The 18,730-nt window shown below is 39.4% G+C and overlaps 2 protein-coding genes across 2 annotated transcripts; both read right to left on the reverse strand.

The window, feature by feature from the left end:
* Nucleotides 1-2,615: 2,615 nt before the first annotated feature.
* LOC137794912 (GTPase IMAP family member 7-like) lies at nt 2,616-4,832 on the reverse strand. The gene is made up of 2 exons (XM_068592053.1): nt 4,778-4,832; nt 2,616-3,937 (listed from the first exon to the last, which is right to left on the reverse strand). Exons 1-2 carry the CDS (start codon nt 4,791-4,793, stop codon nt 2,826-2,828), a joined length of 1,128 nt encoding a protein of 375 aa, XP_068448154.1. The 5' UTR covers nt 4,794-4,832; the 3' UTR covers nt 2,616-2,825.
* Nucleotides 4,833-7,585: 2,753 nt separating this feature from the next.
* On the reverse strand, nt 7,586-12,306 carry LOC137794870 (GTPase IMAP family member 4-like). The gene is made up of 2 exons (XM_068591973.1): nt 12,231-12,306; nt 7,586-9,703 (listed from the first exon to the last, which is right to left on the reverse strand). Exons 1-2 carry the CDS (start codon nt 12,244-12,246, stop codon nt 8,613-8,615), a joined length of 1,107 nt encoding a protein of 368 aa, XP_068448074.1. The 5' UTR covers nt 12,247-12,306; the 3' UTR covers nt 7,586-8,612.
* Nucleotides 12,307-18,730: the final 6,424 nt, after the last annotated feature.

An 18,730-nucleotide genomic window follows, 5' to 3' on the forward strand; every position in this document is an offset into this window, starting at 1 on the left:
GGCAAAATACCATAAAAGAAAAGACACTCTAAGTATGTGCTTACATATTTTACTTAAATTATGCACGTGGCCAGCTGCTTTAAGACAATGTCACATTCTCAATATGAGGAAATTAGCTTTGTTTTAGCAACTCAGTTTTTTTTTGTGCAATTACTCTATAAAATCACCTATATTTATACAGAGAGCATTTCATTTGATAACATGATGAAAGACTTGACTCACAATTGTGTCTGTTATTAATTAAACTTCAAATTAATACAATTATAAGAAATTACAAATCTGTAAACAAAGCATAAGTGATACATTTTTGAATGAATGAATTGATGAAATGAATGAGTTACTTTCATGAAAATAAGTCAGTCATACTGCTCCACATGGCAGCAAAAGAGTCTACTGTTTATCAGACTTGAGCTGCTATATCCTCTCCCCCAGCAGAACTCCACACTTCACCTGCTGCTCTCCCCTACACCATTTACAAGAAATGGCAGCATATTGCAGGAAATAGTGCTCAACAGTTCCCCCTTTGGACTAAAGCTGGAAACAAACAGAACTGTTAAGAGTGTTGTCAAGGCTGCTGAGTGAAACCAACCTTTGTTGTGTCACGTGATGAGGACATATCATGAATTGGTTCTTGAACTGAGTGGGGCTCAGCTTAACTTTTGTCTGACCCCTTTCAACGTCTCCAGATTCATGATGGCAGGAATGCCTGCAGTGTAGAAACACTGCAGGCATTCTGGCTTATAAATGAGGGAGTAGCAGCACAGGAAGAAATAGATCTGAATGGTATCTGCTGGCAGCTCTGATTGAGAGTAGTTCACAAGTCATATTTTAGAAAGAAGTCGAGAAAGTGGTATCAGGTCCTGGGACAGAACAAAACACAGGTGCTGCAGAGTTAATTATTGCTCAGAATGATGGTAAACAAGTTCTCAAGTGTACAGTAAAGTGTCTGATTATAGCACTTTTTCTCCATACCTTTGTTATGCTTGGAATCTATACAGCATTGCATGTAATCTATGTACTTTGAGCTTGGCTGTGTTTTAGCAACCAGGTTTCATTCAGCTCCCTCAGCTCCAACCTGCTCCACCTCTTAGCCCATTTTTCGAGTTACACCAGGTTCATACTCAATGTGCTTTGTCAATTGTTGCGTGAGCAGAAGCCTGGCTGTTCACAGCAAAAGGCCAACAAGAGATTCAGATCCTTTGCTGTTTTCTATCGAGCTAATCTCTGTCTCTGTATCTGATTGTGCGTGTGTGGTTGTGTGTCTGTATGTGTGTGTGTGTGTGTGTGTGTGTGTGTGTGTGTGTGTGTGTGTGTGTGTGTGTGTGTGTGTGTGTGTCTGTTTAAATACATATATGTGGAATAAGCACATCGTTCAACAATGACAAGGCTATTATGATAAAATGGAGTGGATGGATTTTAAAACTTGATCATGTGGGAGGGGAAGCAGGGGCTTATAACTTTGGAGACCAGCAGAAAGAGAATGATGGGTAGTCCGAAGCATGTGTGGAATTTACATTTTTATCATTTATTAGAACCAGATCATGAATATCATATATAATGCATCATTTATATTGTTTATAGCACTTTATCAGTGTGTTTCCAGCCAGTTTAGCTCATGGTAGGGTGAGAAAATTGATTAGAAACCAAGAAGGCCGACGAAGACCTGAAGCAGGCCACTGAACCTTTGAACCGTGACACATCTTTGTAAACAGCCTAATTACATAACAATACGATTCACATTTCTGCATACAAGTTTAATCAGAGCTTCCACTGACTAGCAGAGATGGCTTGTGCACTTCCAATGCATTATTTTTTTACTTTACCATCCTAATCATCATATCGTGGATTAAGTAGGTAGATTCACAGGTTGATCAAAAGCCAAGATCAATATGAAAGTTTAATATTTAATAAAAGTTAATATATTTTTTACATGAATGCAATAATAGGAGTAAAATCATATAGAATATTAATGTCTCCCTTTCTTTCTTTTTTTTTTTTTTTACTTCTAAGTAGAACACAAGGTATGTGATTTACTTCAAAACACACAAACGATAAACACATGGACCTGTACTTGTATAGACCATTTCTATTATTCCAACCACTCAAAGTGCTTTAACACTACATGTCATTGTTCACCCATTCATACACAGATGGGAGGGACTCTACCTGCCTATCAAGAGTAATTAACATTCACACACACATTCTTTATTTTAAACATAATGATAATTGATGACAACATGGCACAGCTATGGGAGCAATTTGTCTTTATGTGTAAAGAACTACTGTTTCATAAAAAGTAGTGAGTAAAACTTTAGATGAAGACTTCGACCTTTGAACTCGTGGTTGAAGAGTTAATTATGACTGTAAGAAAGGTTCTGGTGTTAATATCACATGTTTATTACTAAATGAGTTTAGCATATACCATATACCATATACCAAGTGGACCAGCAAGTGGACCAGCAAGTGAAGGGAACCAAGCGAGCATAAATTGTGAAAATAATGATTTGATTACAAACTGTATGGTTGATTAAATACTAATGATATATTATTATTAAAAGAATGAACATGTAATACTTTGAAATGTTAACTTAAATACATTTACTTTTGGCCTTATTTAAAAAAAATCATTAAAATGGAGATCAATGTGAGAGTATAATATGAAGCCCAATAGTCTTTAGCGCTACTTTAACAAAATCACTTTCATTATCATTAAACCTGGGAATTAAAAACAGGGAATAGATTATAGTTCTGTTGATGAAATCATTTTTATTCTATATATTCCTGAGCTTCTGGTGGCTTCCAAGGAGTTCAGATGCATGAGACAATCAGAATGTAAACAATCTCTCAATTGCTCTTCCTAATTCTTTGATTCCTAGAACAACTGCCAAGCCACCCTTAACTAGTAATTCACTAGCTTTTACCAGAGAATATAATGGATTAGACTCCTCAGCTTCCTCTCTGGCCTCTTCTTCATGCTTTGACTGCACCTGTTCTTTTCCTTCTCTCAGTTTTCTTTGATGCTGTTCCTTCATTGTATTTATCATGTTTGCCATCTGCTTTTCTTTCTCATTTTCCTCTCTCTTTCTCTGTGCTTCTCTCTCTTCCCTCTCCTTCTTTATCACCGCATTCATACACTCCCTCTCCTTCTTCATTTCCTCCTCTCTCTCTTCCTGCTCCCTCTCTCTCTCGGCCTGAAATTGGTCATTCATTTTCTTCATCTCTTGTTCATATTCCTCCTGTAGTTTCCTCTCCACTTCGTCTTTCTCTTTGCGTATTTGCTCTTCTTTCTCTTTCAGGATGCGTTGTTTCTCCTCTTCGATAGCCCTCTCTGCCTCTTGGAACATCTCAGTAGTGTAGTGGCTTCCTCCGTTCCTTTGGACTACATTTATGATCTTCTGGAGCAGCTCAGTGACCTGAGAGTGATCCTTCAGTTTATTATTGAAGACATGGTATTGCCCATTACATCTGTCCACAAGTTCCTGCAGGTCTGGGCAACCCTCCAAGAAGTCCTCAATAGTGCCTTCAAGCTGGTCACCATGAGTAAAAAGGACCACGCTGTATCTGTCTGCAGCCTGGCCAAAGATTTCTTGAATTTTCTGCACTGTCTGTTTTTCCTCTTCAGTATATCTGCCCAGCCTGATGACCACCAGGAACACATGGGGTCCAGGAGCAGCGTAAGAGATGCACTGGGTCACATCTTGAGTTGTTTTATCCATGCCATACCTGGTGTCAAACAGGCCCGGGGTGTCGATAACGGCAACCTTTTGCCCGTCCACTGTCACTTTGCCCTTGGAACAGTCTACAGTCATAGACTTTCCACCAAACTTTGATTCAAAGCACTGTCGTCCCAGAATGGTGTTTCCACTGGCACTCTTCCCAATCCCAGTCTTCCCCACCATCACTATCCTCAGCTCCTCATCATTATTTCTGCTGCTTCCTGTGTAGAAGAATGAGTGACACTGAATTAGAATCTACATCAGGTTGAACACACATTGTTCTCAGAGCAGCTTTTACTGATGTAAAAGAAAATAAACATCTATTCTGCTGCTTTGACAGAGCCAAAACATTAAATTTGTTGAGGTTCCAATTTACAACATTACTTGCAAACTTTCATTTGAGACAAATAAATGTGCTCATCAGACTTTCTCTCCGTGATCTAATGTGGCTTCCAAAGTTCCATATAATGTTCAGTTCACCACTTAGAGAAAAAAGGCAGCAGGGCTTTTAAACTACTCCCTCTGTCAGCTAAATGTGGAACTGCAAGTTAGAAACCTGTCCATCTATCCACACTGACACATTTCTTTAAGGGTTCTAAGATTTTAACAATGAATATTTTTTCTTGATAAATTATTTTTTTAAGCAATAAAAGAGTTTACGTCAGTCACATCACTTAATACATCAAAGACAAGGTTCAACTGAACCTCCCTCCCAAATTACAGTATAATGACAAAAAACAAAGAAATTAACGTCAGACTCACATTCTTAAGAAGAAAAACTACTTTCATCTGACGAACTATTATTTATTTTACATTTTTCTAGTGATCAACAAATCATGATTTAGAAAAGAAGTATTCCAGAATGTGTAATCAGGTTACAGTCTTGCTACTAAAGTCAGAAAAAAACTATATAAATTAGCAGTTATACCCAGTAAGTCTAATAAAGTATTAGTTAATTGGAGGTACATAGCAACATCTCATGCAAGTAGATTGGGCAGTGAGTACTGCTATATCACTATACAATCACTGTACTTTAAACAAGGTTGCAGGTTCTGACTTACTTAAATTTCTGTCCATGTTTGGGTTAAAGAGTGGTGAAGATACTGCAGCTGAAGTTCAGACTGTTCAGAGTGTGTCTCCTGCAGCTCTGATAGAACCCTATATGTACTAAACCACGCCCACAAATGGAAAGTGAAACTAAAGCTTTTTATAGAGGTTCAGGTTGTGGAATTAGTTTTCAACTGTATAAGTACAAGTGAGAATACATACCAAGTACAATATGGTCTAATCATTTTGGATGACTATACGTACGTAGTCTAACAAAGAAAGCAAGCAACATTAGATATTCAAGATGAATTCATCAAGAGATATTAATATAGCTTAAACATATCACACAAGCTTTGTCACATGACACATTCAGTTATTAATAAAGCTTTAGTGTAATATACATTTTTAAGAGTACTTTCAAATGTTTGGACCTAAAGCCCTTTCAAAAACACATACATGACCTCAAATTGAAAATACTGATCAAAAAGACAATCATTTAACTTTGCATACAGTCCTGATAATGACTCATATATCTCAAATAAATATGAAACTTGTGTGGAGAAAGGTTGTTGACCACATGCTGGCTTATTTGTCACAACGTTTCCTAAAACTTAATTTTGCTTTGTAAGTTCCCACTGTTCATTGACTTGTATGTTCTGTTTGAATCTGCCTTTAAAAAAAAGCTTATTCAGTATCACAGTTTGTGTCCTGATTATCTGACCTGTGTATCCGTCCCTGCTGTATTGTACAGAAAGTCCCTGTGTTACATGGCACATAAACGCTCCTCTCCCCCTCCCTCCCCTATTTACAAGAAATGGCAGCACTTCTCTGAGCATCACACAGCTTCCCCTCCCCTTCAGTAAACACAGGAAAAGGTAGCAGTTCTACTTTTGTTAGCTGCGCCTAACAAATGTAAATTGAGCTGCACGGGTAAATGTGTTCAGGAGTACAAAAATGTTCTTGACTTTTTTAGGGTAGAGCTGTTATGCCGTTTGATTAATCACATTTTAATATATTAATTAAAGATAATTACAAGTGTCATGAATATTGGTCTAGAATAAGATTATTGGTATATTTTAATGTCAGTCACAAATCAATTATCATTTAGAGTAATTTGCCAAAGCCCCAACTATTTAGTAGTGACACTGTATTGTATGTTATGATTCTTTAAATTTAAGTGTTAATATGTTGTACATTTGGGATATTAAGAGGGACCAAACTCGGCAAAAGACCATAAAAGAAAAGACACTCTAAGTATGTGCTTACATATTTTACTTAAATTATGCACGTGACCAGCTGCTTTAAGACAATGTCACATTCTCAATATGAGGAAATTAGCTTTGTTTTAGCAACTCAGTTTTTTTTTGTGCAATTACTCTATAAAATCACCTATATTTATACAGAGAGCATTTCATTTGATAACATGATGAAAGACTTGACTCACAATTGTGTCTGTTATTAATTAAACTTCAAATTAATACAATTATAAGAAATTACAAATCTGTAAACAAAGCATAAGTGATACATTTTTGAATGAATGAATTGATGAAATGAATGAGTTACTTTCATGAAAATAAGTCAGTCATACTGCTCCACATGGCAGCAAAAGAGTCTACTGTTTATCAGACTTGAGCTGCTATATCCTCTCCCCCAGCAGAACTCCACACTTCACCTGCTGCTCTCCCCTACACCATTTACAAGAAATGGCAGCATATTGCAGGAAATAGTGCTCAACAGTTCCCCCTTTGGACTAAAGCTGGAAACAAACAGAACTGTTAAGAGTGTTGTGTCCTGACTCAAGGCTGCTGAGTGAAACCAACCTTTGTTGTGTCACGTGATGAGGTCATATCATGAATTGGTTCTTGAACTGAGTGGGGCTCAGCTTAACTTTTGTCTGACCCCTTTCAACGTCTCCAGATTCATGATGGCAGGAATGCCTGCAGTGTAGAAACACTGCAGGCATTCTGGCTTATAAATGAGGGAGTAGCAGCACAGGAAGAAATAGATCTGAATGGTATCTGCTGGCAGCTCTGATTGAGAGTAGTTCACAAGTCATATTTTAGAAAGAAGTCAAGAAAGTGGTATCAGGTCCTGGGACAGAACAAAACACAGGTGCTGCAGAGTTAATTATTGCTCAGAATGATGGTAAACAAGTTCTCAAGTGTACAGTAAAGTGTCTGATTAGAGCACATTTTCTCCATACCTCTGTTATGATATGAATCTATACAGCATTGCATGTAATCTATGTACTTTGAGCTTGGATGTGTTTTAGCAACCAGGTTTCATTCAGCTCCCTCAGCTCCAACCTGCTCCACCTCTTAGCCCATTTTCCGAGTTACATCAGGTTCATACTCAATGTGCTTTGTCAATTGTTGCGTGAGCAGAAGCCTGGCTGTTCACAGCAAAAGGCCAACAAGAGATTCAGATAATTTGCTGTTTTCCACCGAGCTAATCTCTGTCTCTCTGTCTTATTGTGCGTGTGTGATTGTGTGTCTGATTGTGTGTGTGTGTGTGTGTGTGTGCGTGCGTGCGTGCGTGCGTGCGTGCGTGTGTGTGTGTGTGTGTGTGTGTGTGTGTGTATGTGTGTGTGTGCCTGTGTGCGCGTGTCTGTTTGGATTTAAAAATATGTGGAATAAACACATAGTTTTAAAACCACAAGGCTGTTAAGATTAAATGTAGTGGATGGATTTTGAACCTTGAAACCTGAATCATGTGGGAGGGGAAGCAGAGGTTTATAACTCCGGAGACCAGCAGGAAGTGAATGGAGGGACTCAGAAGCATGTGTGGGATTTACATTTTTATCATTTATCAGAACCAGATCATTTATATCATACATGATGTATCATTTATTTTGTTTATAGCAGTTTATCACTGTGTTTCCAGCCATTATTGTGATTAGCTCACGTTAAACTGAGAAAACAGATTAGAAATCGAAAGGGCCAAGAGCAGACCACTGAACCTTTGAGCCGTGAAACATGTTTGTGAACAGCTTAATTACATAACAATACATACTTATGCATAAAAGTTTAATCAGAGCTCCCACTGAGCAACAGAGATGGTTTGTGCATTTCCAATGCATCAGACTATAGTTGATAGGGTTTATTAAAAGACAGATTCATACCAGGGTGGTGTATTTTCACATAATTGCAATGAGAGGAATAAAATCATCTCCTTTAGTTGTTTTGTTCATATATATATAAACAGAACACAGATAATATGATTTATAGACCAACTTCAAAACACAAAAGCGGTAAATGGATAATTTCTAGTCGTCCGTCCACTCAAAGCAATTTAATACTACATGTCATCATCCACTCAATCATACACTGATACACCTGCCAATCAGGAGTAACTAACATTCACACATGCGTTCCCTTAAGGCAGCAATTTGTATGTATGTATGTGTAAAGAATTACTGTTTTGTATAAAGTAGTGAGTCAAACTTTAGATGAAGACTTGGACCTTTGAACTCTTGGTTGAACAGTTAATTATCACTCTGAAAAAGGTCCTGGTGTTAATATCACATGTTTATTATTAAATCAGTTGATATGAAAATATACAGATTACACAACTTGTGAAAAGAATGATTTGATGACAAACTGTAAGGTTAATTAAATGTTCATTATGAATATAAAATAATAATGAACATGTAATACTTTCAAATGTTTACTTACACAACGAATACCTATTTAGGCCTTATTAAAAGTAGCACAATTACTTTCATAGTCATTAGTACTGGTAAATAAAACAGGGAATAGATTATAGTTCTGTGGATGAAATAATGTGTATTTCATTTATTCCTGAGTGGGAGCTTTGGGGCTTCATCTGTATTTTAGATGCCTGAGACAATCAGAATTTAAACCAGCTCCCAATTGCTCTTCCTATTTTATTGATTCCGTTAACTATTGCTTTTCCAGCTATTACGAGAGGATATAATGGATTAAACTCTTCAGCTTCCTCTCTGGCCTCTTCTTCATACTTTGACTGCACCTGTTCTTTCCCTTCTCTCAGTTCTCTTTGATGCTGTTCCTTCATTGAATTCAAGATGTTTGCCATGTCTTTTTCTTTCTCCTCCCTATCTCTCTTTCTCTCTGCCTCTCTCTCTTCCCTCTCCCTCTTTCTCTCCTCATTCATACACTCCCTCTCCCTCTTCACTTCCTCCTGTCTCGCCTTCCTCTCTCTCTCTCTCTCAGCCTGGAGTCGTTTATTCATTTTGTCAATCTCTTTTTCATATTTTTCTTGTAGTTTCCTCTCCAGTTTCTCTTTCTCTTTGCGTATTTGCTCTTCTTTCTCTTTCAGGATGCGTTGTTTCTCCTCTTCGATAGCCCTCTCTGCCTCTTGGAACATCTCAGTAGTGTAGTGGCGTCCTCCGTTCCTCTGGACTACATTTCTGATCTTCTGGAGCAGCTCAGTGACCTGAGAGCGATCCTTCAGCTTATTGTTGAAGACATGGTATTGGCCATTACATCTATCCACAAGTTCCTGCAGGTCTGGGCAACCCTCCAGGAAGTCCTCAATAGTGTCTTCAAGAAGGTCACCATGAGTAAAGAGGACCATGCTATATCTGTCTGCAGCCTGGCCAAAGATTTCTTGAATTTTCTGCACTGTCTGTTTTTCCTCTTCAGTATATCTGCCCAGCCTGATGACCACCAGGAACACATGGGGTCCAGGAGCAATGTAAGAGATGCACTGGGTCACATCTTTAGTTGTTTTATCCATGCCAAACCTGGTGTCAAACAGGCCCGGGGTGTCAATAACAGCAACCTTTTGCCCGTCCACTGTCGCTTTGCCCTTGGAACAGTCTACAGTCATAGATGTTCCACTGAACTTTGATTCAAAGCACTGTCGTCCCAGAATGGTGTTTCCAGTGGCACTCTTCCCAATCCCGGTCTTCCCCACCATCACTATCCTCATTTCCTCATCATTGTTTCTGTTGCTTCCTGTGGAGAAGAATGAGTGACACTGAATAAGAATCTATATTAGGTTGTACACACATTGTTCTCAAAGCAACTCGTCCAGATATAAAAAAGAAAATAAGCATCCATTCTGCTGCTTTGACACAGCCAAAACATTACATTTGTTGAGGTTCCAATTTACAACATTTCTTGCAAACTTTCGTTTGAGACAAATAAATGTGCTCATCAGGCTTTCTCTCCATGATCTAATGTGGCTCCCATATAATGTTCAGCACGGCTTTTAAACTACTCCCTCTGTCAGCTGAAAGTGGAACTGCAAGGTGGAAAACTGTCCATTTATCCACACATTTCTTTCAGGGGTTTAACATTTCAACAACAAACATTTTTCTTGATAAAATCAAAATGTAATAAAACCGTTTGTCAGTCACATCACTTAATTCAAAGGTGTCCGCACTTTTTTCTCCATTTTCTCCATACCTCTGTTATGATTTGAATCTATACAGCATTGCATGTAATCTATGTACTTTGATCTTGGATGTGTTTTAGCAACCAGGTTTCATTCAACCTGCTCCACCTCTTAGCCCATTTTCCGAGTTACATCAGGTTCATACTCAATGTGCTTTGTCAATTGTTGCGTGAGCAGAAGCCTGGCTGTTCACAGCAAAAGGCCAACAAGAGATTCAGATAATTTGCTGTTTTCCACCGAGCTAATCTCTGTCTCTCTTTCTTATCGTGCGTGTGTGATTGTGTGTCTGATTGTGTGTGTGTGTGTCTGTCTGTGTGTGTGTGTGTGTGTGTGTGTGTGTGCGTGCGTGCGTGTGTGCGTGTGTGCGTGTGTGCGCGTGTCTGTTTGGATTTAAAAATATGTGGAATAAACATATAGTTTAAAAACCACAAAGCTGTTAAGATAAAATGTAGTGGATGGATTTTGAACCTTGAAACCTGAATCATGTGGGAGGGGAAGCAGAGGTTTATAACTCCGAGACCAGCAGGAAGTGAATGGAGGGACTCAGAAGCATGTGTGGGATTTACATTTTTTATCATTTATCAGAACCAGATCATTTATATCATACATGATGTATCATTTATGTTGTTTGTCGCACTTTTTTGGCTCGGCAGCTACTTTTAAAATTAACAAGTCAAAAACATCTACCTACATTAATAATGGTTAATATCTCTCTCTCTCTCTCTCTCTCTCTCTCTCTCTCTCTCTCTCTCTCTCTCTCTCTCTGTATATGTATATATATATATATATATATATATATATATATATATATATATATATATATATATATAATATATATATATATATATATATATATATATATATAATATATATATATATATATATATATATATATATATATATATGCATATATATATACATATATATACATATATATTATATATATATATATATATATATATATATATATATATATATATATATATATATATATATATATATATATTTATCCGACAGTAGGCTCGTTCGAGATGAGCCAGTTCTGCACGGAATCGATCGCCGGCGATCGACGTGCAATGCATGCCGGTTAGATTTGTGTCCGACTTGCTCCCGGCTTGCTCTAACGTCATGCACACGTGGTCCATGATACCCTCACGAGAGCAAGGCGGCCGTCGATTTCAGAGCAAGGCGCTGCAGCAGCTCTCCCCCGGCTGACTGGCCCAGTTCATGATGGGAAATGCCTGTCTGTAGCCTTATCAGAACGCTGATTGGCTCTTAGATCTGACACCACGTGTTGTAAAAAAAAAAGTATTTTGTGTGTAGTTGTAATACTTAACACTCTATTGTTGACTATTAGTCTCAGATTTAATCTAAAAACATATCTTGTGTGGTTAATAATAAAAAATCATATTTTTCAACAGATATCAAAACCAGTAGTGTATTTCACAGGCAGACATAAAAGGAACAAAGGATGCAGCTACATGGACATTTCTCTATAAATATATATTTCTAATCACATATGTATAAATCCAAAAGTGATCTTTAAACTACAAGTAGCCTAAAGATCGTAACTAACCGGAAGTCATTTTTTCTGTGACTTCCTGTGTATACTGTGCGATTTGACAGCAGTTTTTTGACTCCGCCCCCTGCTGCGGCCGCCTGCTCTCGTCGGAATTCCTTCATACAGCTCTTTCGAACGAGCCTGTTGATTTGCACACCGGGAGCTGCGTTGTGTCATTAAAGTTGTTTTTAATGCCATGCAATCCATCCACACTACCTTCCGGGCACCCCTGACTTAATACATCAAGTGAACCTTCCTCCAAAACACCATCTAACCTCCCTCATAAATAACAGTACAATCACAAAAAGAGAACAAATTGACATCAGACTCACATTCTTCAGAATAAAAACTACTTTCATTACTTTCAACTACAGTCTTGCTGTAGTCAGAAAAACGATTTAATTGAATAGCAGTTTCAATGAAGTATTAGTTTATAGGAGGTACACAGGACCATCTCATAAAAGTAGATTCGGCAGTGAATACAATCACTGTACTTTAAAATGAGGATGCAGGTTTCGACTTACCTAAATTTCTGGCCATGTTTGGGTTAAAGAGTGGAGAAGATACTGCAGCTGAAGTTCAAACAGTTCAGAGTGTGTCTCCTGCAGCTCTGTTAGAACAACCCTATATGTACTCAACCACGCCCACACATAGAAAGTGAAACTAAAGCTTTTTATAGAGGTTCAGGTTGTGGAAGTTGTTTTTAACTATATAAGTACAAGTGAGAATACATACCAAATACAATATGGTCTAATCATTTTGGATGACTATACGTACGTAGTCTAACAAAGAAAGAAAGCAACATTAGATATTCCAGATGAATTAATCAAGAGAGTATTACACAAGCTTTGTCACATAACACATTCCATTAATAGAGCTTTAGTGTATTATGCATTTTATAATGTACTTCATAATGTTTTGAACCTAGAGCCCTTTCAAAAACACGTACATGATCTCAGATTGAAAATACTGATAAAAAAGACAATCATTTGACTTTGCATACAGTCCTGATAATGACTCGTATGTTTCAAATAAATATGAAACTTGTGTGGAGAAAAGTTGTTCTTGATGACCACATGCTAGCTTATTTGTCACAACGTTTCCTAAAACTTAACTTTGCTTTATAAGTTTCAACTGTTGTTTGACAAGTATGTTCTGTTTGAATCTGCCTTTAAAAAAAGGCTTATTTAGTATCACAGTTATTTATACACAGTTAGTTATTCAGTATCACCTGATTATCTGACTTCTGTATTCGTCCCTATTGTATTGTACAGAAAGTCCCTGTGTTACATGGCACATGAACACTGCTCTCCCCCTCCCTCCTCCATTTACAAGAAATGGCAGCACTTCTTGGAGCAGCACACAGCTCCCCCTCCCCTTCAGTAAACACAGGAAAAGGCAACAGTTTTTTTTAAAACTTTTGTTAGCTGCGCCTACCAAGGATAAATGTGTCCAGGAGTATTTTCTTTACTTTTTTAGGGTACAAACTGTATATATATATATATATATATATATATATATATATATATATATATATATATATATATATATATATATATATACACACACACACACACACACATATATATATATATATATATATATATATATATATTTATATATATATATATATATATATATATATATATATATATATATATATATATATATATATATACACAATGCTTTCAAGATTTTACAAATGTCATATGTATAGTTTTCTCAGATATTTTTTACGTAAGCCACAAATCAATTATCAATCAGAGTAATTTGCCAAAGCAGCAACTATTTAATAGTTAATGTGTCTCTCCACTGTATTTTATGTTAATGATTCTTTAGATTTAATTGTTAATAAGTTTTAACTTTTGTGATATCAATAGGGACCAAAGGGGGTAATAATTCTGCGTTTCAAAAGACAAGACACTGTAAGTAAGGACTGTACTTACATATTTACTTACATTATGCACATGGCCAGCTGCTTTAAGAGAATGTCACATTCTCAATATGAGGATATTAGCTAAAGGAGATTGATAAGGTTAATTCATTACCATTACGTAAAGCATAAGTGGCACATTTCTGAATGAATGAATTGATGAAATAAATGAGTTACTTTCATGAAAATAATTCAGGCATACTGCTCCACACGGCAGCAAAAGAGTCTGCTGTTTATCAGACTTGAGCTGCTATATCCTCTCCCTCTGCAGAACTCCACACTTCACCTGCTGCTCTCCCCTACACCATTTACAAGAAAAGGCAGCAGACTGCAGGAAACAGTGCTCAACAGTTCCCCCTATGGACGGAAGCTGGAAAAAACACAAACGTTAACAGTGTTGTGTCCCGACTCAGAGTTGATGAGTAAAAGGGGCCAACATGTAGATTTAAGTTTTGTGTCGTTTGAAGAAAAATAAAAATGATATATATATATATATATATATATATATATATATATATATATATATATATATATATATATATATATATATATATATATATATATGTAACACAGTTGAAAGGATGTATTATAAATCCAGCTAAAATGAGAAAACTGTGCTCTTATGGCTATGCAACTGGAGTTTTGTAAATAGTATCTTTTGGGTTTTGTTTTTTATATTCTGTGTGCCCCAATTTAGCAGGATTTATGGGGGGTGTATGTAACACAGTTGAAAGGATGTATTATAAATCCAGCTAAAATGAGAAAACTGTGCCACCTGCTGGTGTAACTGTGTACCTGTATATATATATATACCGTAAAGGACTATGGGAAATCCTCAGTAGCAAAGGATTTCTGCCAAGAAGCTGACTGTTACAAGTGTCCTTTTTCCTTGTATTGAATGCAGACACGTGAATAAAACGGTGTTGGCAAGAACAAATCCAGCTTCGAGAGAGTCATTTCAGCCAGGAGACATCTCACAGTGGTCACATTGGTGCCGTGACTCGTCCATGACTACGCCGGACCGGACAGATGTCTTCTCGCCACCACATTGTTTCGGAGCTGTGATTCTTCTGACTGTCAGGTTCATTTAGCTAACAGCCGTATTCTCTTGAGACTGTATGTGACCGTGTCTGGTATTTTGCTATATATGTAAAAGTATGAGTCTTAACAGATTTAGTTCCTTTGATATGACTCCTCCTAGTTTTGGCAGGGGTAGAGGACTGCATGTCACACCTGTTCCATTTTCACTAGGCGACCATCAGGTGGGGGATAGAACAGCTTTAGGTGGGGATTCGGTGCAAAGTCCTTTCAGATATAGGGAAGTAGTGACACCTCAGAGTCAGCCTATAGTTGAGTTAGATCCACCACAGGGCGCTAGTACATCAGTTCCAGACCCTCCTCTTGAGGAGGTGAGACTAGTTGACCAAATGAGTACTATTGTGCAGCAGATAGGGCGGCAGCTAGCTGACAGCATTATGTCACGCTTTGACACATTAAGCCCTACAGCTTCTGTGCATTCAGCTCGTGAAGACACATGCAAGAAAAGTGACACTGGCCGCACACTAGATCTCTCCCAAGTCCAACTTGTAACGCAGAGAGGAGTCAAGGACCCACCTGTATTCCGAGGAGAGAGTTCGGATACGCTGGCTGTTGATGAATGGGAGGAATCAATGCGAAATTATATCAGGAAGAGTGGCATTCAGCTAGAGAATCAGGCTGAAGAGATTCTCGTCCACCTGAGAGGCAGAGCAAAGGACGTTGTGAGATTTGGCATAAGAAACGGTGAGGTTAATGTCCAGCATAACCCACAGGCCATATATGGACTCCTGCGCAGACATTTCAGTGCAAGCTATTGCTCCTCTGTGCCTCTGGCTGACTTTTATTCCACCATGCCAAAAGAACAGGAGGACCCATATGAGTATTGGCTTAGACTGAACCGAGCCGCTGATGTTGCTGCAAGCTGTCTTGAAGAGTAAGGTAAAATGTTTGACAACCCCAGTGTGGAAGTTACAAGAATGTTCATCAGACACTGCCCCAGTAAAGATCTAGCTCTTACCTTTAGGTCCAAGACAATGGATAAATGGTCAGCTCGTGAAGTTCAGGAAGTCTTAGATGAATACCATCTAGAGAAGGGGATCAGATCTTCTGCAAGGGGGGGTAGCAGACTCAATTTGAATGAAGTTGAGGTTAGCGCTAATGCTACTTTAGTCTCAGACATCCCCGAACAGAAAAAGGCTGTGAGTCAAGAAACCTCTACTCTGGAGAGGTTGATTGGAATGCTCGAAAAAGTGTTGCTCCAGGGCCCGGGTCAGACTCAAGCTAACAGAAAGCCACATTCCAACAACAGGCTTCCGAGAGTTGAGGGACTAAATGAGACGCCATGTTCCATATGTAAAGACGGCTCCCACTCTGCCCTCACACACTGTCGAGAGAACAGGCTCTGCTTCCTGTGTCACTTACCTGGCCATCCAAGACGCAACTGCCCACAGGGAGGACGTCCTTCTTCCCACGGTCAGCAGGGAAACTAAATGGTCTGTGCTCATGGGAGGACAGTGCAGATCAAGTGAGTGAGCCTCCCACTTCGGATTTGACAGACATGGATGATTATGAAACATTGTATGACAACTACAGCAGCATAGTGCCGTCACATAAAACATTGATTGTGCAAGGCTTGCAGAGACTCTCAAAGACTGACAGTCTATTCTACACAGATGTGACTACTGATGGCGGGCATGTACTCAGGGCGTTAGTAGACAGTGGATCCATGGCATGCACTGTAAGTGAGACATCCGCCACAAAACTTTCACAGTCCATCCCTAACATTGAAAAGAAATCAGCTGAGGACTTTGTCATTGTTGGATGTGGTGGTCACCTTGTCACACCTTCTGCCATGTATGACCTCACTGCATCAGTTTATGGCTACAAAGTGATAATTCCTGTTCTAGTGGTGCCAGGCCAAACTGATGAGATGATTCTCGGGAGCAACGCTATCAAGTGGCTCATTCCACAGATGAAAGAGACTGTTAGTGGCGGGAACATCACGTCTCCAGTGAACAGTGCTCTGAATAACGAGTTACCCTTTTTAGCATCCCTGCTGTCCAACTCTGAGGGATGGGAGAGCGGTGCAATGCCAAACAGAATCGGCACGGCTAAACTCAAAAGATGTGTCACTCTACAGCCGATGTCTGAACATTTAGTGTGGGCTAAACTGCCTGCATCTGACATCTCTGGAGTGGGGAATACGGTCCTCATAGAACCCACTCAGTCCAAAGCCAGGCCTGCACAAATTTTGGTGGGGAGAGTTGTTACTACCTTATGGGGAGATGGCTGTGTTCCAGTCAAAATGGTGAATCCTACAGACAAGCCTCTCACCATTAAAAGAAATGCCAAGGTAGCAGATGTGTCCCCCTGTCTTTCTGTGCAGGACTTACCTGAACCAGATCACGTCCAATCCAGCGTGCAATTCACACAGAGCTCACCACCTTCACCAAGGTCGGAAGAGGAGATATCGCGCATCCTGAGTGACATGGGCCTGCGGGATGTGGATCTCTCATCTTGTGAAGTTTCTCTTGAGTGGAAGGATAAGCTGCTGCGGCTCATCGAGCAGTACGAGTCCACGTTTTCAAGACACAAAATGGACTGTGGGGAGGCAACAGATTTTGTCCACAGAATCCGCTTGGTAGATGACAAGCCCTTCAGACTTCCATACAGGCGGGTCCCACCGTGCCATTATGACAAGCTTCGTACAGCTCTGAATGAGATGGAGGAATTGGGGATAATTCGTAAGTCTCAGAGCGAGTATGCATCGCCTCTCGTCCTGGTTGCCAAGCCGACTGGTGATCTTCGCATCTGCAATGACTTCAGGTGGTTAAATGCCAGAACAGTGAAGGACGCACATCCGTTGCCTCATCAGACAGACGCCCTTGCTGCTCTGGGTGGCAATGTGTTCTTTTCCACTATGAACCTCACATCAGGGTTCTACAATGTCAGAATGCATGAGGACGACAAGAAATACACCGCGTTTTCCTCCCCATTCGGTCTCCATGAGTACAACAGAATGCCCCAGGGTCTTACGAACAGTCCTGCCACTTTCATGCGAATGATGATGTCCATCTTTGGCGATGAGAACTTCACAAGCCTGTTATGCTACCTGGATGACCTTATGGTTTTTGCTCCATCAGAACAAGTTGCTCTTGAGCGTCTGCAAATGGTTTTCTCACGTCTTGCTACTAACAACTTGAAGCTCTCACCTAAGAAGTGCCACTTCCTTCGCCGGTCTGTTAAGTTTTTGGGACACATCATATGTGGAGCTGGTGTTATGACAGATCCGAGTAAAGTGCAGGCTATAAATGATGTGCAGGAAACTGACCTGATGGAGTCTGATGGGAAAACACCATGTGCTAAGAAAATCAGATCTTTCTTGGGAATGGTTCTCTACTACCATCACTTTATTGAGGGATGTTCAGCTAAAGCTAAGCCACTGTTCAACCTTGTAGCTGAGCCTGCAACGCCACACAAAAGAGGGAGAGGCCATAAACCTAAATTCAAAAAGGGCCATGTTAAACTGTCCCTGACAGACTGGACTGATGAGTGCAGAGAAGCATTCAAAACTTTGAAACATGAGCTTGTGCACAGTGTCACGTTAGCCCATCCAGATTTTAACGCGCCATTCATCCTTGCTGTTGATGCCTCTTTTGATGGCCTTGGAGCTGTACTCTCACAGTTACCTCCTGATGGGAAGATTGCTAGACCAGTAGCATTTGCCAGCAAGACACTGTCACACTCCCAACTGAACTATCCAGCACATCGGCTAGAGTTTCTTGCACTCAAATGGGCGGTCTGTGACAAATTTAGCCATTGGTTGAAAGGGCGAAGTTTCTCAGTCTGGACGGATAATAATCCACTGACGTACATCTTGACGAAGCCGAGGTTAGATGCATGTGAACAAAGATGGGTTTCAAAGCTTGCAGCATTCAGTTTTGACCTAAACTATGTCCCTGGCCCAAAAAACGTGGTTGCCGATGCACTGAGTAGGGAACCATTTGTGGTAGATAGGACAGTACAAGATGCATTCAGATGTACTACTAACTG

The sequence above is a fragment of the Clinocottus analis genome, unplaced genomic scaffold (assembly GCF_023055335.1).
Source record: "Clinocottus analis isolate CAN_PGR_092001 unplaced genomic scaffold, fCliAna1.0.p SCAF_26, whole genome shotgun sequence".
NCBI lineage: Eukaryota > Metazoa > Chordata > Actinopteri > Perciformes > Cottidae > Clinocottus > Clinocottus analis.